Source organism: Gavia stellata, chromosome 8, assembly GCF_030936135.1.
Source record: "Gavia stellata isolate bGavSte3 chromosome 8, bGavSte3.hap2, whole genome shotgun sequence".
NCBI lineage: Eukaryota > Metazoa > Chordata > Aves > Gaviiformes > Gaviidae > Gavia > Gavia stellata.
The window spans coordinates 14,020,170-14,046,156 of NC_082601.1; the positions used below are offsets into that span (position 1 = coordinate 14,020,170).

The following is a 25,987-nucleotide window of genomic DNA, read 5'->3' on the forward strand; positions in this document are numbered from 1 at the left end:
CAGGGGAATGGTTCCAACTATGTTGCTTCCTTTTTGACTATTTGAGCATTGTCGCCCTGCTGATTTCTGTCATGGGAAATTATAAAATGAGATATGTCTCTCTGTGGTTACATTGTGGCTTTGCTGGCCATGTTTGCATGTGGCACCTATTTTATAAATCCACGACCTTTTACCATGCTTTTTGAGTTTTGTCATTGGGACACAACTGTGTTTTGCCACTTCATTCACTGCTTTTCAGTTTTTCTTTGCATTTTTCTCACCTCTTGATGGCAGGATGCACATCTCAAAATACTGATTAAAGCATTCAGCATACATTTCATACTTTGTTGTTGCTGCTGTTTTCTAGCATTCGGGGTTTAGGAACTGCAGTTTTTCTTCCCATGTGATAGGTTCTCAAGGAATAGTTAGATTGGGCATGTAATTCCAGAGCATTCTGCCATTAAGTTGTCAAAACTAAAACTGCCACTGGTGCAGTGGTCCAGGAATTTCCTTTGGAAAACAATTCTTCCTTCAGTTTTCTGTGGAGTTTTTGGAGATGTTGATCCAAAAATGTAGGTGTCTTTTTCAAGAAGTGTGTCCTGCTTCCTTGCTGGATTTAATTATTCAAGAGCAATGTGTAAAAGTTACTCTTCAATGATAGGTGAAGGTGGAAGCTGCTGTAAAAGCCCTTTAAAATATTCAGGGGAGAAGTTCTACTTTTTTTGGTGAGTGACCTCTGAGTAGTAACAGTAGCTGCGGATTTTTACCATTTGCAGAAAAGGCGGTGGCAAGTGCTGCAAATCAGTGGCAGTAGCTTCTGATGCTCTGCTGGACTGCATCCTTCTTGAAAATGTCTCCTGTAGCACAGTTTGAGCATGGTCCTGACTTACAGAACAAGAGATAATTTAGCTCTGCTTCTGAAGAGTACACGTGGTCGTCCTTCTTTCAGAAAAAAGGCTTTGAAAGATGTGCTAACAGATTACGGGAAGTAGGGTACTCTGCAGTATTGCAGTTGTTGGTATAGATGCTTCTGTGTCACGTTTCCATTACAAATGCTTGTAATTTGCTATTCATCAGTGGTGTAAAATGTCACTTTTCTCTCTATTTTCTCTCTACAAACTTGGAAAATGAGCACACCCGAGTCATTCTGATAGCAGTGTAAAAGGATAAAGATTCCCACAGTTTCTCTGTGTAGCTCTCCTCTGAAACTAGCCTTGGCATTACGTTTTTATGGGACCCATTGCCAAAGGGTTGTACCAAGATTGTGTTTGCCCATTGCTTCCTGGGGTGCTCCATGTGTGGGCCCTGCTTACCTTGTCCATGCCTATGTCTTGTACAGGCAGCCTGAGTGCAGTCAGTTGAAGGATTATGTCCAGTTCTTAATGCCAGCTTTGGGTTTTGAAGATTTTACTTTCCTTTGAATTTTTTCTTGATGCACAGATTGGAGGAGTCGTATCTAGAGACAGATACGTTTTTGGGGCTGGAATATGTGTATAAAGGACAGTTTGGGTCCTGTAGGAATATAAAAATGCTGCTAAGCATAGCTGCTCTCCCATATTACTAATGGTTTGTGGACAGTATCCTCAGTATTAATCAGCAAGGCTTCCTTGATGCTGACTTTCTATAGTATGTATGTATGCCATTACTCTTAGGTCACATTACTTCTCCATATTATTGCCTTCACAACCGAATTCCAGGTGATTGATCTTTTATTTTTTGTGCGTGTGTATTTGTGTGTATATGCATCTGAGGTCTCTGGATAGATTTTGAGTGTTTTGGTTGAACTGGACTTTGCTGATGCAAACAACTAATTTGCCTATCCAGATGATAACATTTGCTTAAGTATCCCCTGATGGTTAGTGTCTTCAGAAGGTGCTTTCAGGGCCTTGGGCAGAGTCCTTCCTTCTCCTGCTTTCGTTTGCTCCATCCAGTTCTGCTTCATGATCACTTGAACATACCCACTGCATCTGTGAGTGAGTTCTGCATTTGTACCTGCTTTTTTTGTCTTGACAGTTTTAGTTTTTGGGGAGAGGAGTTATGGAGGAAAGAGGTGTTTTCTGAAGAATAAAAGCAGGGGATTGCACTTGGGAAGACTGAAAATAATAGGAAAAAACCCAGACTTGTGACTGAGAGTAAAGAATGTTTCTTGGGCAAAGCTCAGATGAATTGCTTGAGTTTGTGTTTGACAGAGAAAATCTTCTGAGATTTAGTAAATGATGTAGTATGACAAGAAGGAAAACACTAAGTTGTGAAGTCCTCCTATGTAAGAATACCGTTCTGACTGGCAAATGCACTTCTGTAAACTCAAATGTTGCATTCAGGCTGTGAATTTTCACCTGGAATTCTGAAGGAATGTCAAATAGGTTTGCCCTACTGTTTTTGCCTTTTTTAGTAGCCCAGAAACCTATGCATAGTTCCAATTATTAAAAAAACCCAACAAATTTAGTCCTTCAAAGATCTCTAGAGGAAATGCATCAAAATAAAAGGTTAACAATTTATTTGGCTAAGTAAGTTTACGTGCTTGTTTTTTCACTGACAATAGAAAATGCCATGAAAAATAAAATATGACAGTTTCAGTATCAAGTTGAGCAAGGCAGGGCATGGAAAAAGAATTAAAATAAGCCACCCGCCTTATACGATAAGGACAAGCCTGCATTGTTTGGTGGCCCATTTGCAGGTAGGTGAGACCTGAGCTGTGAGACTTCTGATCAGCAGTCTGGGTGTATTTCCATAATAGTTGCATGTAATAGCTATATTTTTTGATTGCTGGTTAACAAGTGAATTTCTTGACACCACTCTTCAGAAGTGTTTTCAACTGGGATTGCTGCTGTTCGTACTGGAGCAATTCTTGACTTGTTTGGCACTTCTGATCTTGCAATATCTTTCACTTGTGTATACACAAATGTGATTTTCCAAGGCAGCATACTTAATAGAAACAAAGTGGTGTCCTGAATACTCCACCAGCTCAAGCATCTATATTCTCATTTAGAAGATAATTTTGAAAATCCATGTGCCATAAAGGGAACAGGACAAAAGCAAAGGTTAGACAAATTGGCACAGGGATGGATGCCTTGACCCAAAGGCGCAGGATCAAACAGTAACCAGAAGGGGCTTGTGGAAGTTCGATGAGAGATCTGAATCGACTGAGAGGCTGGTTTCATCCAGTCTTTCCAGGTTTGTCTCCTGAGACCTGGGCCAAATCCCCAACTCGCATGATAAGTTTACACTCTAGACTGACTTTCACTTGCTGCGTATTTGGGATCAGTTTGAATCTGGTGAAATAGGATCAGCTCTTAAGCCCTGCACAGGTTTGCCGATTGTGTAGGGACTGATTGCAGGCTCTTACAGAGGCACCAGGAGCCAAACTTAACAAGCTGCCTTTGTGTGTCTGATAAAAAAAATCAGCTCCAACTTTCCGTTCTTCCAGGGAAATCCTGTTGCTTGCAAATAACCTGCTTAGAGTTGGAATACAGATGCGTGGTCAGGGATTGTTTACTTAAAGCGTTTTAAGAGTTGTTTATAGAGGCTATATCCATTTGTAAAATTTACTGGTTAGTACAAGCAGGGACTATTTTTGTGTGAACCATATCATTATCTTAGGAATAAAAGTCAAAATTAATAATAAAGGCAAAAACAATGACTTGTGAGGCTCTATGGAGTATTCTTGTTTAATTTTGTTTCTATTAATTTTTTTCTCTCTCTCCAAGGCAGCATGACAGCACTAAGCCACTCAGATTATAGTTTCTTTTTTTCTCCTTCTCCTTTCTCTGTTTTTTCTCTCTTTCGTTTCTCCTCTGATCACGGCAGTCGGTTCTGGGGTTGGAGTGCAGATGGGCTGTCGAAGCACCCCCCTCCCCTTTCTCAGCCTAACTCCATCCCCACTGCTCCTTCCCACAAGACTTTCAGACGCTCTTACTCTCCCAGGTAACAAGCTACCTGTTAAACCAACTTGTCTGAGGTGTCACAGTATTATTTACCTTTCACACTGTGGGATTTGTTCAAATGTGGGAAATGATTAGAAGAGGCTTTGGTTGGAAGTGGAAAAGAGATGATGATAGCCTTCAGAGAGTGGAGGTGGCAGGCAGCCGCTTGCTCGCCGCTTGAGGAAGAAGCAGCATGCAAGTGGGGAAAAAAAAAGTGGATTTTTCCAGACTCTTCCTCCCTGCCAGGTTCCTGAATGGGTGTACGTTTCACAGTTGGTTCCCAACGCAGAACACGGTTGCTGAGCACTTTTGGCAGGCACTGGTTGCATTATGATAGCAGGGGCAAGGTCTTTCAACTTGGCTACGCTGTGCAAGCGGCACATGAGTACTTTCAAACAGGCAAATACAGCTCAGTAGTGATTTCACATTTGCGGTAGTGAATCTTCATAGGACAATGAGGATGAAGCTTGCATATGATTTTACCAGCTGCTTGCACAGTGTGATTGTGAAACATCTTGGAAATTTTCAGTATTGAAATTAAAATTGTCCTTACCACGAGATTTAGAGGTTATCGAGCGCTAATTTTGACATCTCTTCCTCCTCCTGTGCCCTCCCATTTTGTTCCAATCTGCATACAGATCTTTAATCACTATAGTGGACTAAAGCTGTATACTGGTTTTAATCAAAAAACCCTTCTGAATACAAATTTAATTTGTCAGACCTCTGTGTTTAAATTCCTTGGATTTTTTAAATTTATGCCCTGACAACAGGCTTTCTGTAGATGGGGTTTCTCTTGACTTAAATATACCTGTTACCTGAGGAAGGACTATATGTAGTCTTTCCTTGAAGCAAGAAGTTCCTAATAAAAAACTATTGAAAGAAAAACAAACAAATTGTTCTTTGAGGGCTCAAAATCTGGGAATCTGATGTCTGAGAGAGAAAATAAAATCCCATAGTCCGTACCTCTATGAATACCTGCAGAATTAAAACTTTTAAATCAATGTTCCGACTCTTCTAGGACACCAAGATATCTGTAGAATAGATCTATGTTGATTTTTGGAGATAAACTAATTGAGAATTTTTTTTTCTCCTTTCATTAGCTGACACCAAAGTTTGGAATAATTTGACACATATTCCAGCCCAGAGCCTGAAAGTTCAAGGAAGTGGGTTACTGTGTACTGCCTGAGGATGCTAAACTGTTGATTACTTACACATAGTTTTGATTGGAAACTTAATAAAAGTTTATGGAAATAAAATGTATTTCATGTCAAACTGGGAGGCTGCCAAATTGTATCTTGATAAACTTGGAGAGAGCTGCATTGTTTTAGTGCAGCAGAAGGTGGAAAATAATGTTGTGACATCCCTAAACGCTGCTCATCTCTACTCACTTCTTATTCATCCTGTGACTTTCCTCCTAGTTTTCTGCATGGGTCATAATTTTTTTTTCCTTTTGTGCCTTTTTTTTCCCTGAAAGGTGGGTGTAGTTCCATTTTTTTTTTTTTTTTTTTATTCCCCCATTGTGTTGTCTGTGAGGTATTCCAGCACACATACTGTCAATAGACATGTGTGTTCACACATAGAGTTTTCGTTCATGTAGAACACAGCCATAATGTGATCTATACAGGCTTACTCTTGACATACAAAATCACTGGATTCTTTAGATTTATATTAAAATGTGTTTTTGTGCTTTGAAAAATGCATCAGATTGGTGGCTCTTTGTTGAGAAATTGCCTTAGTCCTTTGGCATTGCAGAGTCTGTACTTTGATCTATTCTTTGGTAGCAGTGTAGGGCAAAATTCATCCCTGAGGAAAGAAGCAATGATTTTAGCAGAAGATTTGGTGTCAGTAGATCTGTGATTATTTCCTGGTTTTTTTTTTGCTAGAGATTTCACTGTGTGACCTTTAAGTCATGTCATCTCTTGATGTAGGTACACGGGTACAGTCACATGTATACCTTCTCAAATGGCGGTTTCATTGCTGACTTAAATATTGTATGAAGAACCTCTTAAGATCTATGAATTAAATGTGCTTGAGCTCAAAATTAGTATTTTCGAGTTCATATGAAATAAAGATTGTCTATCCCTGCCTGATACTTATAAAGAATCTAAGAACTGCCTTTACTTTTGTCTGGAAAGCCATCACAGTGCCTTAGTGTCATTCAGCTGTCTGAAAAGCCCTAAATATTTCTGTAGGTTTATAAACAGCTTTTGTTTCCTAGTCTTGGTCTGTTCTTTTAGTGGTTTCTCTTTCTTCCTGGCCTGGCAGACACTGTTTAAAGTTGGGGAGTTGTTCTTTGGTTTCTTCGCCAGAATACATGGTGCTGATGCTTGTGTGCTCGTAGAGTGAGCGTGTTGATTGGGAGCCAGGGATTATGGCTATTTTCCCTATGTTAATCCCAAAGGAATCAGGCAACACCAATCTTATCCTCTGTCTGAAGTTCCTGATTTTTTTCCCAGAAAAAAAAGTAGCAGTTCTAGATATTTAACATCCTACTTCTAGTTCTATTGAACATAATAGCTGTGTAGCCAGGATTCAGAAGAGATTTTTGGTTTGGTTTGGTCCTTGTCCCGTGTCCCGTTCCCCCCCTCCCCGCCCCGGGAATCTTTCTTTTGTGGAAAAGAAACACAGCTCTTTGTTCAGATGTCCTCCTCCAAGCCCATCCTGTCATCTTTCCCCAACTGTTAAGAAATAGTAATTCACCCCTGTAGGGAGCCACTTCTTGCCATTTATTGACAAACAACTTGATGTAAATGTCTCAAATTCTTTTGGTTTATTTGCTTCTGGCTCTACTAAGATCCGAGACTCCCCCAGAGAAATTGTTCTCAGTTACTGGGTCGCTTCGTTAAATCTCTCTTGGAAAACTGATTGTCATGCAAACTCAACTACTTCTCCTAGATAGAGCAAAGCCCTGCCAATAATGCCTTTTCATTTTCTCCAAGCTTGTAGGAGCTTCTCAGCCACATCTTTTCATATCATCTGCCCTTGCATGCCAGGCATTTTTTCATGGAACTTAATTTTGGATAACTCCTCAAGGAATCCCAGAACTTGTGTGGCTTTATGCTGCTGAGGAATTTCTGGGAAACAGACTGCAAGAAAGCATCAGATCTGAGTGATAGAAACTTAGGCTCAATACTGAAATGCATCTTTTATCAGGACATTGTGCAAGTGGTTTCGGTTTTACTATTCTATAAATGGAAATGGGACATGTTAGACTAAGGTTTACGTCAAGATACATTTTTCCTTTCCATTTAAATTGGTCACATTTGAATCCATCGACAGCATATATTTGATATATTATGAAACTTCCATTTCATTGATTTCATTTCCAGCAACTGTCACAACCCTTTGAGTTCTCATAGTGACTGACTTTCTGTATTTTCCTTTTTAAATAATGCCATTACCATGCTGGGGATAGGTTTTTTTTTTTTCATTTACAGAAGCTAGCAGACTTACCACTGTGGAATGTAACAAACAGCAGACCTGATTTCCCCTCGCTTACAGCAATGTAACACCACTGATTGCAGTGGAGCTTCTCCTAGATTTAGCCCTGTTTGAGGGGAGCCTCAGACCCAAAGTCTGCTTTGACTCCATCCATGTTTTGTTACAAGTCACTGTTAGAAAGGGTTCACCAAATCATCTGTCTTTGACTTGGCATTGTTTTTGTTAAGTCAAAAGTGGATTCCAATTTCATACGTAACATTTCATATATGTTTGGTCTTTAGTATGCTGGATTATGACACGGAGAACCTAAATTCTGATGAAATCTACAGCTCTCTTCGTGGAGTCACAGAAGCAATTGAAAAATTTAGTTTCCGTAGTCAAGAGGACCTGAATGAGCCAATCAAACGTGATGGAAAGAAAGACTGTGACATTGTAAGTGTTCAACTGATTAATGTCCCCAGATAGGTGAAATTTTTAAACATTGTGTTTCAACCTGGCTTTGGATTGTTAGTGTACAAAATCCACTTATTCCTTCTGTATTCTTGCAAAGTGTCTTCTGCTTATTGGTTGCTAACTTCTTACATGTAAATTATGGGGTCCCACTACTGTAGTCCCTGCTCCCTTTGAACTCCAGCCTCCTGTGAAATGTGCTCACTGAGTTTCTGTGGGAGTCTCACGTACAAAGGAAACAGTGCTAGTGTTCCCAGGCTCAGCGTGGCTCAGTGATGGCTTTTTCATGGAGTGTGTGTAGTCAGGTCTGTAGTGGGAAATGTTAGTTCTTAAAATGCATGGGTGGTTTCCCTCACAGGCTTATTACTGCATATACAGGAAAGACCTGTATCACTTTGAGCGCACAACTTACATGGTACCTTATGCTGCATGAATGATGACAGAATTATCTACCATGTGAGATGCCATTTGTTTTAATTAAAAACCTGGACTTAAAAATTTATGGGAATCTTAAACAATGATCCTTACGGGTCCCTTCCAACTTGAGATACTGGATGATTCTATGACAGTTTTGCTTCCTATCTGGATGAACAAGTTTAGGTTAGTAGATTAATTTAGCCTTCAAAGCTAAAAATTCTCAGTCTGAGGTTTTTCTTCAGGACCCTTCTATTGTTCATTTCACCTTAGCTTGCTAAGCATCATCCAGTCTCCTCTGTTAGTGGGTTGTGAAGTTTCATGAGGAGGATGTTGCTTTTGCTTCCTTTCCCTTTCTTAGCAAATTGGTCCTGTTCCAGAGCTTATGATCTTTGCCAGCTTGTGCAGTTTTAGCAATATTAACTTAGGTTTAGGAATGTTAGCATAGTTTTTTGCCCTATGATAATGAGATTTTTGGAACAGTTGTAGTTATATAAGGGAAAGAGGTGGTAATCTAAATTAATCTAATGCTCAAGCTTTATGTATGTGTAAATGATTCTGTGCCTCTTCCTGTTGGTGGGTGAACTCCAAAAAAGCTATAGCTTCCACAGAATTTGAGTAGTCTCATGTCTTTTTCTGTCTGATCCCCCAGGTGTCTCGAGATGGTGGCCTCGCTGTGCCTACCGGTGATGTCCGTGGAAGTAGTGACATTGTGGAAGGCGGAAGGATGGCTCTAGATAACAAAACCTCCCTACTTAACACCCAGCCTCCCCGTGCCTTTTCTGGGCCACGTGCTCGAGAATATAACCCCTATCCTTATGCCGACACAATTAACACTTATGACAAGACTGCCCTAAAGGAAGCAGTGTTCGATGATGACATGGATCAGCTTCGGGATGGTTTGTATCAGTGTATCTCATAAAACTGCAGACAGCTTACTCTGTTTCTGGTATATTTGTGTACCAGCAGAACCTGATCTTGTGGCTATTGAGAGAAATGTTATACTGCAGTTTTAACTTTTGTTTGCCTGGAGTTTCCCTCAAACTAGTCCCTTAAGCATCTGTAGGGACACTATTTTGGAGACCTTCCGATCTTTATGACTGAAACATCTCACTCAGTAGCTCGTTGTTACTGAGCGTTTCACTTCATTTAAGTGATGCTACACCTTAGCTTTATTCTTTTGCAGTACACTGATGAATCACTGTACTTTGATCTAAAGGTCATACATGTGATCGCTGGTTTTGGGTGTGTGTGTCTGGGAAAAACTGCGGCAGTTCTCATCTTGTAGAAGTAATTATTGAAACTGGATGAAATTCAATTGTCACCTCTTCCTGGTTCATTAGAAGCCATGTGCAGATTCACGAGCTGTGTTATGAACTCAGGTGAAATTGTGGGTTAGTCGGATTCTTTTGCCTGCTTGACTTGGGCCACCTGGAATTTGATGCAGTGGGGGTGGGGGTGAGGGGGGCCTTGTTATGTGCGCTTTGTTCCGTAGATGGTTAGTAATCTTGGCATCTTTGATCTTTTTTTCCTCATTCCCCCAAATGATTTGCTGCCATTTGTCCTAGAAGTACCCATTGACCATTCAGATTTGGTGGCTGATCTTCTGAAAGAGCTCTCCAACCACAACGAGCGGGTGGAGGAGCGGAAAGGAGCTCTCCTGGAACTGCTAAAGATCACAAGGGAAGATAATCTCGGAGTTTGGGAGGAACATTTCAAAACCATTCTGCTCTTGCTGCTGGAAACGCTTGGAGACAAAGATGTGAGATGCAGATTTTTGTCTTAACTCTCCTGTACATTGCTTCATCTAGGTTGATAGTTCCTCCACACTAGTTTAAATGAAACCTGCTGCGTTTGTACGGCATCTCATCAGTGATGCTGCACTGCTTGTTTTTTCTTTTGAAAGTTGACGACTCTGCTTTAGTTTTCAGTGTGTTCAATGATGAATTTTAAGCTACTCTAAAGTGTCCCAGTTTTTCCCCTTCCCTTCGGAGTGTTAGTAACAAATAACTAAGAACTTGAACTAGAATCAGAAAACAAGTTATCTTCTAATCTTGTACAAAAATTATCAGGATTTGAAAAGTCGTTCTCTTGCAAGTTAAGATGAAGTTACAAGCTTTTAACTATATCGTACCCATTCCCCAGAAAAAGGAGTCTAAATGCACCCTACAATAGGCTTTTTAATTTTTTTTTCTTTTTTCGCTCTGTGTGGTTTAAAGATCCAGGCTATTAGAGCTCATGGGATAGGACTCTGTCTCTTGCAAAAATGTCATCAAGAACAAACTGCTTTTATAGGGGATCTTGTTTTGAAGTGTTAAAAAAAAAAAAAGCTGTGTTATCATCACAGCTTTATATTTGATAGATGATCAAAGTGATAATTTACAGGCTAGACTTTTACTTTCTCCACTTGAGGCTATTTGTTCAGCTTGCAGCACAATGATATTTGGTAAAGGCTCAGCACCCTGCTGCGCCTTCACATCAGAGCCATGCTCCATCTGAATGTACGCTGAATTTAGGCTTCAAAGCACTCACAGTTCTCTTTTTTGTTGTTTCATCTGATTCAAATCCATTGTATTTCTTATACTCCTTGTAAAGTATATGGCGCGCTCTCAGAAATTTTAATTATGAAGCAGTGTAGGTGGCTGGCGTTTTCCCAGTTGTTGTGTTTGTAGTATAAGCATGAGCTGCTCTAGTCCTACATGTTTAATCATAGCATCCTCACACATGTATCGGAAGATATGGTGGCTTTAAGTACATGTGAATTGTGCTACTGCATGAATTTTGCAGATGAATAGCGAAGGACATGCTTTAAAGGCTGACTGTAGAGTAAAGTAAGTATTCCTCTGCTGAAATGATGGAATCTATTTGGAGTGGCCACAGGCCAAAAACTTAATGTAACAGTTATGAAATTGAAGCAGGTATTATAAATCCCTCCTGCTAATGATCTTTTGATGTAAAGGATTAACACATAGGTCAGTGTTGACTACAATGACTGACTGTTCTTGAAAGTAATTTCCATAGGAGTTACAGGAAGAGAGTTGATTTTACTGCATTAGTACATGAGAAACAGCTTTGTGGCATGGATGGAGCCCAGTTTGATATCCGCAAAGTTAAGCAAAAGAGGAAGGGCAAAACAAATATAATCGGAGCTTCTTTGTAAATTTATGTAATGCAGACATGCTGCTTTGGGTACAAATTTGTACTACTTTGCCAAAAGAGCGTGGAATTTAACAAAGTAGAGTCATGCTGATTCTTGTATCTGTGACAACGGTCATTTTATGTGAATTTTTGTGCAAAAGCAAGCAAGGAGACCAATTCTGAATTTTAGTTATTGATTACACTGCTCACTCCATTGGAGCTGGTAGAGCGATATAAGATTTCTGTTGGTGTAGGGAGCCATGAGAATTTACTTCAAACTATGGGTTTGAGAGGTGACTTTTTCTAATGTGGATTTCTCTTGACACAGCATTCAATAAGAGCCCTGGCGCTGCGAGTCCTGAGAGAGATCTTACGGAACCAGCCGGCAAGGTTTAAGAACTATGCGGAGTTGACCATCATGAAAACACTGGAAGCACATAAGGATTCCCACAAGGAGGTGAGTGAGCCTTCCAGTGTTGCGGCTGGGAAAGCAGTATGGACCTGCTGAAGAAATATAGGAACAGTGAGATTTAACAGGCAAACACGTTGACCCATCTTGACAGTAGAACAAATTGATATTAAGTCTCCCAAGTATGAAGAGACAGGATTTTTATGTGCTGAAGCAGGGAGAAAGAGTTGAGACTGACAGAGCTGTTTAAGTGGATTTGGAGCTATCTGGAATTGTAGGGCACTGTTTATCAACTTCCCAGGATTTCCTTGCTCATTCTGGGAGAGGTTGAGACCCTGTAGTAGAAAAGTGCATGTTTAATCATTTTGCAGAGCACATTGTGGGCGCTGTGCTCTCTCCATCTGTATGAATAAGGATAGGAAATGTACTGGAGAACACAAAGCCCATATTCAAGCAGAATTGTGTGTGAAAACCGAATGGTGAAATTGGGCCACAATGGAGAACTGGGAACTGGTGAGTAACAGGAGAAAATGGACAAAGAGGCCATACTGCTGAAAAGAAGCTGGGGCAGAGGAAGAAGCAAAGGGAAGGGTGAACTGCATTTCCCTTTTGTGAGTGAACTTGTATGTAAAACTGAAAGTATTCTTCTGGACTAAAACAAAAATAAAGGGACATGATCATAACATTTGAAGTAGATCAATTCAAATTACATTTAAAGTCAGTCTTTGTAGATTGACTTCCAAGCTGGATCTTTAATCTACCTTGTGCATGTTGCAAGTTTGAACTAAGCCTTGGAAAGTGCCACATGAATTTCTCTATATGTCTGTGATGGCTTTGTAACCAAAGTCCTTGCTTTGAAATCTAAGACACTTACTCTTCTCTGCAGCAGGCTTGTCCTAAATAGCAATTTTAGGCATCTCTGTCTAGAGAGCTTTGGCCATGAAAAAGATCACTGTATAGATCAGACTGCTCCAGAGCATTGCATAACTGGCAGAAGGTTGTTAGCTGTGTGTAGCAGAAACTGTACTGTTTAAAAATCAAAACAACAAAACAAAAACCACCCTCAGGGAAAGAAACTAACAGGCTGAATTTCTCTAAAATGCAAAAGTAGAAAATGTTTAATCCTTTAGTGAATCTGGACTGCTGTACTCTGCCTACCTTCCTCTCCTTGATTTAGAGCCTTTGCACTCCTGTCATTTTCAGTTCAGAGTAATACGAAGCAGTTGTAAATTGATTTCCTGATAAAGCAGTGAGACAAAACATTGTGTTCTGAAGGAGTGCCTTTTATTGGCAAGTTTTCCTGGTTGCATACTTCTCAGCTCACCTTGACTCAGTGCCCTTTGTATTTTTTTTTTTTCTGAGAGTCCTTCAAAACTGCTATTTCTAGCAGAACTTGCCATATTGTCTCTGGTATTGTTTTCAACGCCCCTCAGAACTCACTGCCCTCATGGGACTGGTGGGTTTTATAGAAATCAAGCACAATGTTGAAAACATGACACTTTATGCCTCTGTACTCCCCACACTGTGTTCTTCATGCTTGCAGTATGGAAAGGTTCTTCAGGACTTGCATGAGGTGCCTCCTGAGGAAAAGCAGAGACGAATAAGTCTTTGCTACAGAGAAAGCAAAGCTCAAGCCAGGAATGAAGAGATGTGAGTTCTGGCACTTCTTTATAGAAGAATGATTCTGAGCTGTGTTGCTATCAGCAAGTAGCTGCTGTGCTGTGCGTACCATTGTAAATCAAAGGCATGCTTTTGCATAGCATCTTTATAATTAAAAAAATCATATTTGCAACTGCTGCAGTGAGACCTTTGGGTGACAGCTGTCATAGCAGGATGCTGCAGGTATATTCCTATTTTGCTATCTGTTGCTAAACAGTTGTGTGTGCATCTGTATTACGTGGTGGCACTGGTGCTGGATTTGTCATTCTATATACATGTTTCTTCTGATCCCTGTGTAAATGGGGCTCTCAAACCATGATGCAGCCCATGAAAGGCATTATCTGTCTGTCAGTAGTTTGAGAATATCAGCATTCATGAAGTTAAGAAAGGTTTCCCAACCTGCACTTGGGTATCTACATGAGCTATGCTAAAGATATACCTGGGAATATGCTTTAGGTATTTTTACCTGTAGTTGGGGCTTGCTGATTCAATTAAGTCTGTGAAAAATTAACTGAGAGTCCATTTGGGCATGGCTCAGTTGGTCAAACTCATAGCCCTGGGCCAGAAGGTCACAAATTCCCATCCCATGGTGGCCCTCCAGCTTGCTCTCACTGTTGACTTTGCAGCACTGCTCTCTCCCAGAGGGGTGGAGGAGCTGCCCTTTGACTTGATCCCACTGAGCAGGAGATTAAGGGAAGATTCACCAGTTTGACTGAAGGGCGCTTTCAAAGAGTAGTTGAAGAAGGGAAGATCTCAGCGGTTGGTGACACAATTTTCTTTTTCACTAAATCAGCAATATTCAGGGCAGTGGTATACCATCTTTAGACTACATAAAATAAAATCCTTTCTCTGTACTGTAAAAACTACTTTGAGGAAAGCTGCTATATAATTTGGTTAGGAAAGCATTAATCCTTGTGCTAGTAATGCTCTGATAGGATGTCACTCCAGGGTTTTTTATGTTTCTGGACTGCTTCTGCCTTGTAGTAGAAGACAGGAGTGATCATGGTTTATGGTTTGAGATCCTTTGGCACACAACAGGCTGCATAAGTTAGCAGAAAATGACTGTTTTGAACGAGCTGTATCTGTTTCACTCTTACTTACCCGAGGGATTGCTAATTTCCCTAAGTTATTGCTCGCATTTCCCGTTGCTTATGGCCCGTGGAAAATCAGTTTAAGTGACCAAGGAAAAAGGAAGGAGTTTGAAGAGGAGAGCAGTACAGAACTGTTAATCTTGGGTACCATCTCCAAGAAGTCATTTTACTAAGAGGCAGTTCTTTGGAAATAAAAAATAAGGTTTATTTGTCTTCCCGAATTCCAATATCGCTGCTGTTCATCATTACCAGGAGGGATCGAATAACAAATTATAACTAGCATATTCACCACCTAGCGAATACCACCACCCCTCCTCCACTTGAATGCCGATATCTAGTTAAAGATTCAGTCTGAAGCAAAAGGTTCTGTGGGTTTATTCCAGATTATGTAATTGGAAGTATCAAAGCAGTGTTAACATAGTTAGATACCTTGATGTCTGGATAATTGGCTGTGTTTGCAAGTCCAAGCTGAAGTCTTCAGACAGTTGAATCTTTGCCATGGCTAGAACTCTTCTGCCTTCTGTTGCTGAAGGCAAGGTCTAGGATCAGTGGAGCAGCACAACTCTTCCCAGGGACAGAAGAGAGGAAAACTTGGTGCATGGAGCTGGATGCTGAGTTGTGCCTTGTTGTGAGCACAAATGCAGGCGATTAGCAAAGCACAGACCTCAATGGGGGTTCAAAATTAATGTAACCCTAGGCTACAGACTAGAAGACTCTGGGTTGGGATCCATCTTTAGTTTGCATTTTTTAACTTCAGCCTTTTTTTATACTGTTTGTTAGTATAACAGTCTATTCAGTGCTGTTGATTTAATGGGGTGATGTGAAGAGTCAAGCCTGCTTCAGTCATAACTGTAAATATTTATAGGGGTTGACATGTAAATGCCTTTCACTTACTTTTGGAGCATTAGAACGTAATTGAAATTGTGGATGGTATTAAATCTTGTTGATTTTTATCACTCTTTGTTTGGAGTTATTTGGAAGAGAACCATCTTTCTGTTGCCAATTAGTTAATATTAACTCATTTGTTCCAGTGTAGTTACTCACCCATAACTAAGGAGAGATGCTGCCTGCTGACCCAATACCATTGATATGACATTGCTTCAAATTCATACCAGCAAAATGAGTATAAGTTCTTATTATTGAGTATATTAAAACAGAAGCAGTTCATTATCTTGGGAAATGGTTACAAAACCAGTGAAAATCATAGGATAGCTAATTCCCTGCTTCTGTCTCTGCCATGCTGGTTTTTTCTCTGCAACTAAGCCTATAGACCTAGTGGATGAGTATTTTCTGTGTGCAAGGAAAGGATATTGTGCCATGTCTTAAATACCTAATTTTGGCCTTTTATTATCTGAAAGGTCTATAAGCATAATTGAATGTAACATTCCTTGTTGTAAACCTCTAAAAGAGAGTGGGGGAAAAAAAATCACAGCTATCCATTAACGGTAGATAATTGTTACTGTCTTGCTGAGGTGCTTTTAGACTGGCCTCTGACCATCATAAGATGATTTGCAGCCATACTCCGATGGTATGATCTGTGCAGGTTCCTGCAAAATGTAGCTTACTAAAGAAAAGCACTAAATGATCACAGTCTTAAAGGTTAATTGATATGTAGTCAATGCTGGAAGCTGCCAAGCACTGCAGCTTGGCAGTTGTTCATGTTTCATAGTATATGTTTATGTGCCTTTTCTAATTCCCAACATATTTGAAATATTTAGTGCACAGGAGGAGCAGTCTAATCTACTTCATCTCCTCTGAATCCCTTATAAAAATCAGTGTTTTTTCATCTGCTTAGCACTCCCCGTTGCTGAGTCCACTTCCTGCTTTGAAACAGAGTTCTTAATTGTTTGTTCCTGTCTGGATCAGACTGTAAAGCCTTCAGGGATGGGAGTTTGCCTGGCTAGGTATTGGTAAGCCTCCATCCCCTCCAGCTTAGATTATGCAGGCTTTAAGTATCCACCTCTAGATGGCAAAAATTGGCTCAAAAACATAGCCACATGCTTTATAAGCCCGAAAGCAAAACCTTGTTCTTTTGCTTAAGAAACTTCACTGGCGCTCTGCGTGTTTCACAATAGCGTACAAAGCCTCTAAGTTTTCAGTGGGGTTTTACCTACACTGCCTCATCCTCTATGAGTTTCTGCAGAGACGGTGCAACTAGCAATTGTGGCAAATTACTTGCATTACAAAGCTTACGGTCCTACATAAAGGTCTCATCGAGGTGTACAGGTGCTTCTCTGCTGAGATCCCAGCATGTTACACTCATGTCCTGTACAGCCTATGAAACTGGCATGTTCTGCCTTAGGTCAGTCAGGACATGTATTTTTCTCTCCTTATTTGTCAGTAGTTTGTGTCACTTCAAAGCAGAAATGAAACCATCAAAACCCTTTAGAAAGCTTCTGCATATTGACCAAGATCAGATTACCACAGACAAGCTGCTTGCAGTCATCAGGCAGCAAGCAAGATCTGTAGTGCACTGAGAGTAATAGCTGAATAGAAGAAATTATGCGGAAGAGATGGAGTCTTGGTTCTGGGTGTCTGAAGCGAACAGGATCCCATGGCTGCAGTGCATTGTGAACCAGGTAAACCAGTGGGAATTGTCATCTAAAGTTTGTCCCGCAAATTTTTTAGAACGTCGATGATGCCAATGTGCTTTTCTATTAAAAGAAAGGCATCTGTGACAGGTGGCTGTCTTGATCGCGCTGTTCCTAATACTGCACATCAGCAATATCCCCTCCCATTGAAAGCATCAGCAAGCATTTCACATGCATATTCCTCGGACCATCTAACCTCTTACTTTGAAACTTACTCCTTTATAGCATTAAGGAAGACATTGTTAGAGGTGAACAGCCTATCTGGGTGCTACACCTCTCTCGCTTTGTGCATGTGAATATCGTTCCTTCCCTGGAGCAAGCTGGGTGGAAGTATAACCATTTCTCTCTCTTGGGAGACTCACTGGTAAGGTCCTAATGTACTGCAGATGTCTTTCAAGGAACCCACCAGCAAACACAGCTTACATTATGCCAGCAGAAGTGAGGCTGAATCTAGTCTCTAGCGTGTAGAGCGTAAAGTAAGCATTTGGAAAGGAGAAAAACCTGCTTCTTTAAGGCAAAGTGCTATCTTTTAGATCTGCATTCCTGGGCTACCTGCCCTGTGTTGAATGATGTCGAACTATCCAGTTCAAGCCATGGTTTGCTCGAAGCTTTTACTGAGAGGTAAAATCATGTTTGTGACATACCTTACACACAGCTTAGTGTCTGTGTTTTATGAAAAATACTGCAGGCTCTCTCTAGGCTTGCACATCTTGCTTCATAGCCACCCTTTTGAACTTGCTTCTTCCAGGTACCATCATCATTTGCTGACTTAGCTAGTTTTCTTTCATATTTCTGAGATCACTGAGAATATTTATATTAGGTCAGACAAAAAGTTTGCTTTGTTTGATACTCTACCTGACAGTGACTAGCAGGAAGCAAGCATACAATGATGCTTCCCTGAGGATATCCTCCCTCCTTCCAGTGGTCTGAAGCTTAGAGCCTTCCCATACTAACGGTTCTGCCTGCCTCTCTGTGTATTTTGGCCTTTGTTTTTTCCTCAGTAAACTTGTCTAATTTTTAATTCTCTTGTGACAATGAGCTGCCCAGTCTGAGCATGTAGCGAACAGCACCCTTCCTTTTTCTCGCATTTAAAGGATGCATTTCATAGCCACTACTTCTTGTGGTGTCTGCTGTTAGTATGAGCCATTCTTGTCACTTCCCAGTGTGTATCTGTTGATCTTGCCTCCAAGGATAGGAGGAAGACCTGTTGCTTGATGCCTTTTGCTCATTTCTCCCATTCCTTTTAAGGTTGTTTCACTCTGCTGGTCAGGTTAAAGCCCTGGTTAAAAAAGATGTTTGATTTTTTGATATTGTATGGTATGTATAATTCGCAAGACACAAGTGTTGTGCCTCAGGGCAAAATATCTTTGCTAAAGTCTGCTATAATTGCATGTTCTTGTTGCCAAATGACCTGGCAGTTTGTATCTTTTGATAATGCACTTCCCTTTTTGTGGGAATGCTGCTGATTTCTCTGGCATTACCAGGTGAGTGGGATTCTGAGTGTGCTGTGTAAGTAATTCAGAGACGTGCTTTCCCTCGTGGGATGTGGAGTTGGTCTGGGTAGCTGAATGTTTTTAGTCTGCCAAAGCCAGAAGGAAAGACCTTTTGGACAGGGCTGGTACTTGCATTGAAGAATGGTGGCATTCAGCTTTCTGTGCCAGCAGGGATGAGGTTGTCCTTTTGGCTCACTCTCAGCTGGTATTGCCCTACCCTTTCCTACACCCTGTCCCCTGCCAGTCCCCTCCCTTTCCAAGGGAGCCAGGAGCTAGTTACCTGCAGAGGCTCTGATTCAAGCAAGCATGTAAGCACATGCTTGAATCCCACTGACGTCAGTGAGACTTCAGCATGTTATTAAAGTTAAACATATGCTTAAGGGGTTTGCTGAAGTGTGGCTTAGATGCAGACGCTGTCTGCCAGATGTGCTCTCGGAAGACTTGGAAGTCTCCCTGGTGTTGTCACATTTACAAGCCTAATATCAGCTGAAAGCCTACTGGACATGTGTAATACGTCCTTCTGTATTCAGAGGGAAGGCACTTCAGGGAGAACTGATGTGAAATACCCAGCTGCTGTGTAAATGCGGCCAGATCCTTGCTAGAAATAGGCAGCTGTGCTGAAAGGAGGACTTGCAGGGGCATAAATAAATCCTGCACCTTATAACTTTTCTTGCTGACCTTATGATGAGCAAAATACGTGTGACTTTTGTTGCTATTTGAACCCTGGCTTGTTTTGTGAAAAGTTTCAGCTGTATTTTAACCCCTTCTGGTTGGAATTGGTAACAGGCTTTTAAAAAGAGGTTTTCTTTCATACACCTGTCTCATACCTGAACTTAATGTGGATGGTAAACTTTATGCACTCAGGATGTGGATCTGAAACGCAGATAGAATTACTTACTGAATTTTTTTACCTACTCCAGTACTGTTTAAAGTTTACAGTAGTGTATTTGAGATCAGGGTCTGACTGTAGGTGCCTACTAAAGTATCGTTACTTTCTTACCAAGTAGGATACCAGGAGGATTTAAGCTTACTAAAAAAAGAATAATTTTTTTAAGTTGTGATATATTCCAGCTTTTCTTTCTCAGAATGTCTGTGAAAACATTTACTAACAGTATTTGCAGTTGTTGCAAAGCAAAATCCCAAGCAGCCTATGTCCAAATAGTTATAGTTAGTTTTTTTTAGCTAGTGACTTGCTGATGAGTGTTAAGTTGATTACAAGATATCTGGGCTCTCTAAGTCCACTGCATTGTTTGTGTAGAGCTTGATGGTAGCAATATTTCAGCACTGGGAAAGCCAACGTCAAAAGCTGCAGTGCCAAGAAGTGAATTCCTTTAAAGGATACCTCCTGGGAGCTCCTGACTTCATCTACTCCAGCAATTCAAGGCCACGGTACCGAAGCATGGCATTAAGTTTCCCTTAAGCACTCGGGTATTTCTCTCCTTTCCTAACAAAATCACATAGTGCTTCCTTCTAAGCTAGTACATGGAAAAATAGTAACTTTCATGCTTCTCGTGTGAAGTGGAAGAGGAATTTGCAAAGAAATAGCTGGAAGAGAGAAAACTTGCTGCAAGTGGGGAAAAAAGCATTCTGTTCTGCTTGGTTACTCATTCACAGATCTTTAAGGATGAAATTTTTTGAATACTGACCACATTGTGGATTCCCATTCTTTCTGGAATATGTTTTAACATTATAATTGATTGCTGAGAAAGGCCTGAGGTAGATGGAGCAGCTTGACAGCTGATACAGAAGCAATCAAGGTCTTGGGTCTCCTTCACCATCTTGCCTGTACCTTGCTTGCCTACAGTATTTGTACTATGTGAAGTATCTGAGATCACTTTCACTGATGGGTTTGCTTTAGAGGATGCCAAGAGTCAAGTGGATGAGTGTTGTGATTTCCTGGGTGTACAAGTATGTTGTGGCCATTTCTGTTTCAGGGAGGTAGCTGTCAGCATGACTGGAAGATTAATGATAGTGGTGTGGCCGTGATGCTAAAGACTGTGGGTGAAGCAGGCTTTGTAGATGGAGATGATCTCTTCTGGTCACTATTCACTGCTACTATCTTAAAAATCAATTAAACCTTTCTGGAAAATGTTTTGTAGTCCAGGCAGGGAGACATTCTTGTCCTAGTAATGACTGAGAGGCTTCCGAATACTGCTGGTTCATGCATTATCCACAGTAGTTACTTAAAAACAGCCTTCGTTTGAGGCTTTGATAGACCTACATTTGTCCATGAGTTGCCTTAGTCAAATAGAAATCCTGGAGTTTGATACCATGACAGTGTGTGGAGGAAGGGAACGAGGAGAATCCAGCAGCTATGGCTTCAGTCTAAGTGATGGGAGACCTGTGGTTTGATTTATTTGCTTTTTTTGCACATTGCCTGGGACAGATTTCCTAGTGCTGGTTTCAAAGTATCAGCTTCAGACAAACCCAGGCAGTTCAGCTTAGGATAAGTTAGAGAACTGATGCTCGGCGTCTGACCTTCCTTACACAATCAGGGAAGAGGGGGTGCCTTCAAAGGCTGCGTTAGTGCTCCTGGGCTCAGAGTTAGGGACTGCCTGGGGTTAGCTGGGAGATCCTCAGCATGAGGATTTGTGAATGCTTCTTTCTTCTTAGAGTTGAGGTGTTGGATTAAGTCTGTCCACTGGGGCATCTCTGTCAACTCAGGATTTACCCTCCCTGAAAAGTAAGCCTTGAGAAAAGGGGAGTGAGAAAAGATGAGCAAAAGCATCCTCCATCTTTTGTACTGAAACAAGAACATGGGGAGCAAAGAGTATGTGATTTGTAGCCAGGAAGAGTCCAACCACAGTGAAGCTTCATTTTGTTGCCTGGCAATTAGCACAGACGCTTGAAGAAAGAAAACCTGCCTTCCCATCTTGTTTCTTTATCTGATTACTGCAGAATGTAAAATGAATAAACTCTCATGGGAGGAGAGACCACGATGGGGTCTTACCTCTTTCAGCTAGCTGTACGACCTGCTGGGGGAGAGTGTGAAAGTTGTGGATTTGCCTTCCCTCAGGCTAAGAGTGGAACTGAATCTGGGATCTCCCTTATTTTGCGTGACTGCTTTACAGTGCGGGCTAGTTGCAAAAGGTGGGTGCTACCACTGTTTCCACTTGTTCTTCCTCTCATGTTTTATAGTGATCCTAGTGCTGTCTTAATGGGTTAGATATGCTGAGGGCACAGCTGCCTGGTCAGGGACACCCTAAAGCTTGTTTGTATCTGTAGCCTGGGTTTGATAACAGCATAGTTTCGCTGGGAAATGGCAGGACACAGCTGTGTAGGTACGGGTGTCTCAGCTTGGGCACCCAAGCACTCGGCAGGTGAGACGCATACTAAAAGGTGCAACGGTGTCATTCATTTTCCCCAACATTGGACACTGAAGATTCTTCTGGACAGGGTGCTGGGCCATCTTGTCTAGACCGTGCTTTTGCCAAGAAAGGTTGGACCAGATGATCCTTGATATCCTTTCCAACCCGGTATTCTATGATTATAATGTTGTGCTGGTTTTGGCTGGGATGGGGTTAACTTTCTTCATAGCAGCTAGTATGGGGCTGTGTTTTGGATTGTATGGGGCTGTGTTTTGGATTTGGGCTGGAAACAATGTTGATAAAGCAGGAATGTTTTAGTTACTGCTGAGCAGGGCTCACACAGCACCAAGGCCTTTTCTGCTCCTCACCCCACCCCACCAGCGAGTAGGCTGGGGGTGCACGGGAAGTTGGGAGGGAACACAGCCGGGACAGCTGACCCCAACTGACCAAAGGGATATTCCATACCATATGACATCATGCTCAGTATATAAAGCCGGGGGAGGAAGAAGGAAGGTGGGGACATTCGGAGTAATGGCGTTTGTCTTCCCGAGCAACCGCTACGCGTGATAGAGCCCTGCTTCCCTGCAGATAGCTGAACACCTGCCTGCCGACGGGAAGTGGTGAATTAATTCCTTCTTTTGCTTTGCTTCTCCGCGCAGTGTTCTTTTGCTCTACCTATTAAACTGTTTTTATCTCAGCCCACGAGTTTTCTCACTTTTACTCTTCTGGTTCTCTCCCCCACCCCACCTGGGGGGAGTGAGTGAGCGGCTGTGTGGTGCTTAGTTGCCAGCTGGGCTTAAACCACGACAAATGTTTAAGGAGATAAATTTTGTATTAAGTCTAAGCTGGTGGGTTTAGGTTCTTTGACAATGGCTGGAGAGATGTTGTCCTCTCGCTTCCCCTAGGATGGGGGTGCCTATCTACCTTGGATGACAGAGGACTCTTTCAAACTAGCCACAACTTTGACACAGCTACGTTAGGCAGGATGGACTTCTTACCACTGGCTGGAACAAAGCTGTCACTGGAGGTGAAGGATGCGAATTCTCGGAGTCAGTTGCCTCTCGATAGAGCCTCCTAATGAACATCCCCAAGCGTTTCCTGGCACTCATTCCTAGTACATGCTGGTGGTTTTCGCTGTGATGTGTGACCTCATTAATGTAAAGTTTTTGCTTTCATTTCAGGTCGTCAGAGCTGCTGAAGAAGCTGCTTCTACCCTGGCCAGTTCCATCCACCCCGAGCAATGCATCAAGGTGCTTTGCCCCATCATTCAGACTGCAGATTATCCAATTAATTTAGCTGCCATCAAAATGCAGACGAAAGTCATTGAGAGGATTTCCAAGGAATCGTTGCATCAGCTCCTTCCTGATATCATTCCTGGGTTGTTACAGGTACAGAATCCCATGTCACAAATGTTCGTGAGCACAAACCACCATGTGAGGTCTGTGACAGATTTTGGTAAATTAAAGTTTTAATCCCTCTAAGTTTTTATATTTCAACTTTTGATGTTTTTAATGTTAAGGAAAAGAAAACTCAACTTCCTATGTGTATGTTCCACAATTAGACACCTCAGCCTGACTCTTAAATAAGCTGGTAGCAGCCATGTAATAAATTTGAGAGTAGGAGTTAGCCACATCTTATGCTGTCTCAATACATCACAAGCAATGCATCTTGTAGTCTCCTTTAATTCTGCTGAGCTGTTCTGTGCTTTGATTGTACTTTGCACTTGAATTTGAATCCCAGCAGGCAGGCTAGTCCTTTCCTCTCCGAAATCAGGACTGAACTACTTGGTGACTTCATTCAGCCTCTTTCATAACCCTCTCAGGCTGGGTGGGGAGCTGTGTTTTTGCCAGCACTAAGGCTCGGTCTTACATTGTGAATTTAGCTTTGAGCGCTGGCTGTAGCGGTGTTGTCTTCTGTTTCCCTGCACAAGCAGCTGGCAGTGCCAGCGGCTGGAATAAGGCTGCAAGCAAGAAAAAAATAAGGGGAGGTAGCAGTGAGGGAGGAGAGAGAATGTGTGTGTGTGTGTTTACGGGGGAGGGATTGCAACAGGAACCAATCAGTCAATGTAAAAGGGGAGACATGTTTGGGTGGGTAAGACTTCAGTGGAGAACTGAGATAAAGAAGCCTCCTCACTGTGAGCATAAAAAATTGGAAGGACAAGAGCAAAGTCAGAAATTCCCCTTGTGCATCCTAGCATTTGTCTCAACTTCTGTAGTGTCAGCTCTTGCAATTGCTTTCTTAAATCTCATCTTCTGTTAATCGGGCAATTCTGTGTTGATCTAAACTTTTGTTGTAAAAAGTTTTTAGCCATAATTGTTGGAGACAACAGTCTGAACAGTGGAGTTTCAATGCACCAGGAAAGTTTGGGAGCAGCATGCCTTTAAAAACGCAGTTGCATTTGTTTTGTTAAATTGCTTCCGTGTCTTAAAACGGATCTTGTTTTGGAGCCTAGTTTGCCATTTTTCACCTTGGAGCTGCCAGTGATATTTCCTCACCTTAGAAACTCATAGTGATCAAAGGAATCTACTCCTCATGTTCGGGAAGTATTTTGGGATCCTTCTGGCTGAAGGACTGTGTGTGGTGGGAATCTCCTGTGTGCTTGTTTAATGTGCTGAGGGTATCGGCAGAGCGATGAAGAGGTGAGGAGTGTCAGACAGCAGCAGCGCGAGCACAAGTGTGTAGCTTAGCAGCCTGGAGTGGGATCCCCGTGACCCCCATGAGCAGATGGGGGATCTCCATGCAAGAACAGGGCTTGGCTGGGGAAAGTCATGGTGATTGCCCTGGTCCTGATGAGGAGCCCTGGCTCCCTCGGAGCCGGCGGGATAGAGCCGGGCTGCGAGGCACTCTCCCGTGCACTGCATCTCGATAACCTCAGACTGAAGAGAGCTTTGAGCCCATGTCGTCTCCTGAGTGAATGCTCTAAACGTTGGGCTGTGTTATTAAATGTCAGGAGAAGAAGCAGCCGCTGCTTTGCGAGCAAGTTGGGAGAGGTGGGGTGACGGTCCCGCTGGCGCATACGGGGCAGGATCTACCAGCCCAGTGCCCACCAGGATACAGGCTTCTCAGGCCTCCACACTGCATGGATCTGCCTGCCCCCACAGGAGTAATTTGGGATGCATACATAAGCAAAATGCCAGGTCCATAGAGAAACTTGAGATCAAGCAGAGGCACCTGGTAAGTTCAGGAGCGTTTGGTTTGGGACCCGCAGGGAAAGCCCTGCGACACAGCTGTCCTCCTGGCAGTGGGTCGTGTCTCCGTGGGTGTTCCTCTGCTGTGGGCCTGGGCTCAACCTTTTTTCCACCTCAGTCCTCAATAGTGTGATGTTCCCCTGAGCTCACCTAGGTCTCCTGCTTTTCTAGTTCCGTGCTCCTTGGGGCTGCAAACTGTCATTTCAGACTGTATTTTGGCCCTGCAGCTAGAACATCAGCCCTGCTAGTGGGCAGCCTGGCAGCCCCAGCCGTGCTGTATCCCTCCTCCTGGCTTTCCCGGCAGAGGTCACCCTGCATCCGGAGGAGCCAGCGCGCTGCAGGCTGAAGTGATGTCTGTGTTTCTCATGGGATGGCTGCTCTAGTGATAAATCACTGCCTGAGTACAGGCCTGATGTCACCAGCTGCTGAGTGACCTGGTGGCTAGTTTGAGCTCTCCTGAAGCTGCCAGAGGTCTGGCATACCTACAGGGGTCATTCAACATGTTCTTTTCTCTGGTATTTCCTACCTGATAAGTAATCAAAAAGCTCCAGGTTACAGAGGCAGTTCATCTAATGGACTAGCACATGTGTGTGGCACTGTTATACACAGTGTTTAAGCCCAGTGCTTTTAAAGAGTTGGAAAACATCCATGGTGACTCTGATTTTCAGTTTCTAATGCCTGGATAGAGCTATTCTGTCCAAATAGGTATTTGTTCACAAAACAGGATTCTGGCTTTCATGTCTTAAGTGATACAACATTAGGCCATTTTGCTGCAAAGTTTATCTCCATTTTGTACTTTCACTCTCAGGAGCAGAATTGGTTTCCTTTTGGGTTAGATTTCGGTCAGGAAAGACTTTTCTGAAGGCAAGCTGGGAACACAAGGGCTCCACTCCAAGAAGTCAT

General features: G+C 42.2%; 1 protein-coding gene across 8 annotated transcripts in view; it reads left to right on the forward strand.

The window, feature by feature from the left end:
* CLASP1 (cytoplasmic linker associated protein 1) overlaps window positions 1-25,987 on the forward strand; it is a 170,962-nt gene that overhangs the window by 141,782 nt on the left and 3,193 nt on the right. For 6 of the 8 annotated variants that reach the window (XM_059820074.1, XM_059820075.1, XM_059820070.1 and 3 more), the window contains 5 exons: window positions 7,625-7,775; window positions 8,860-9,106; window positions 9,779-9,969; window positions 11,674-11,802; window positions 23,078-23,284. In XM_059820074.1, coding sequence (XP_059676057.1) covers window positions 7,625-7,775; window positions 8,860-9,106; window positions 9,779-9,969; window positions 11,674-11,802; window positions 23,078-23,284 — 925 coding nt within the window. Of the gene's footprint in view, window positions 1-3,786; window positions 3,904-7,624; window positions 7,776-8,859; window positions 9,107-9,778; window positions 9,970-11,673; window positions 11,803-23,077; window positions 23,285-25,987 lie in introns of all 8 variants that reach the window. The other 2 variants (XM_059820066.1, XM_059820067.1) reach the window with 1 other exon arrangement.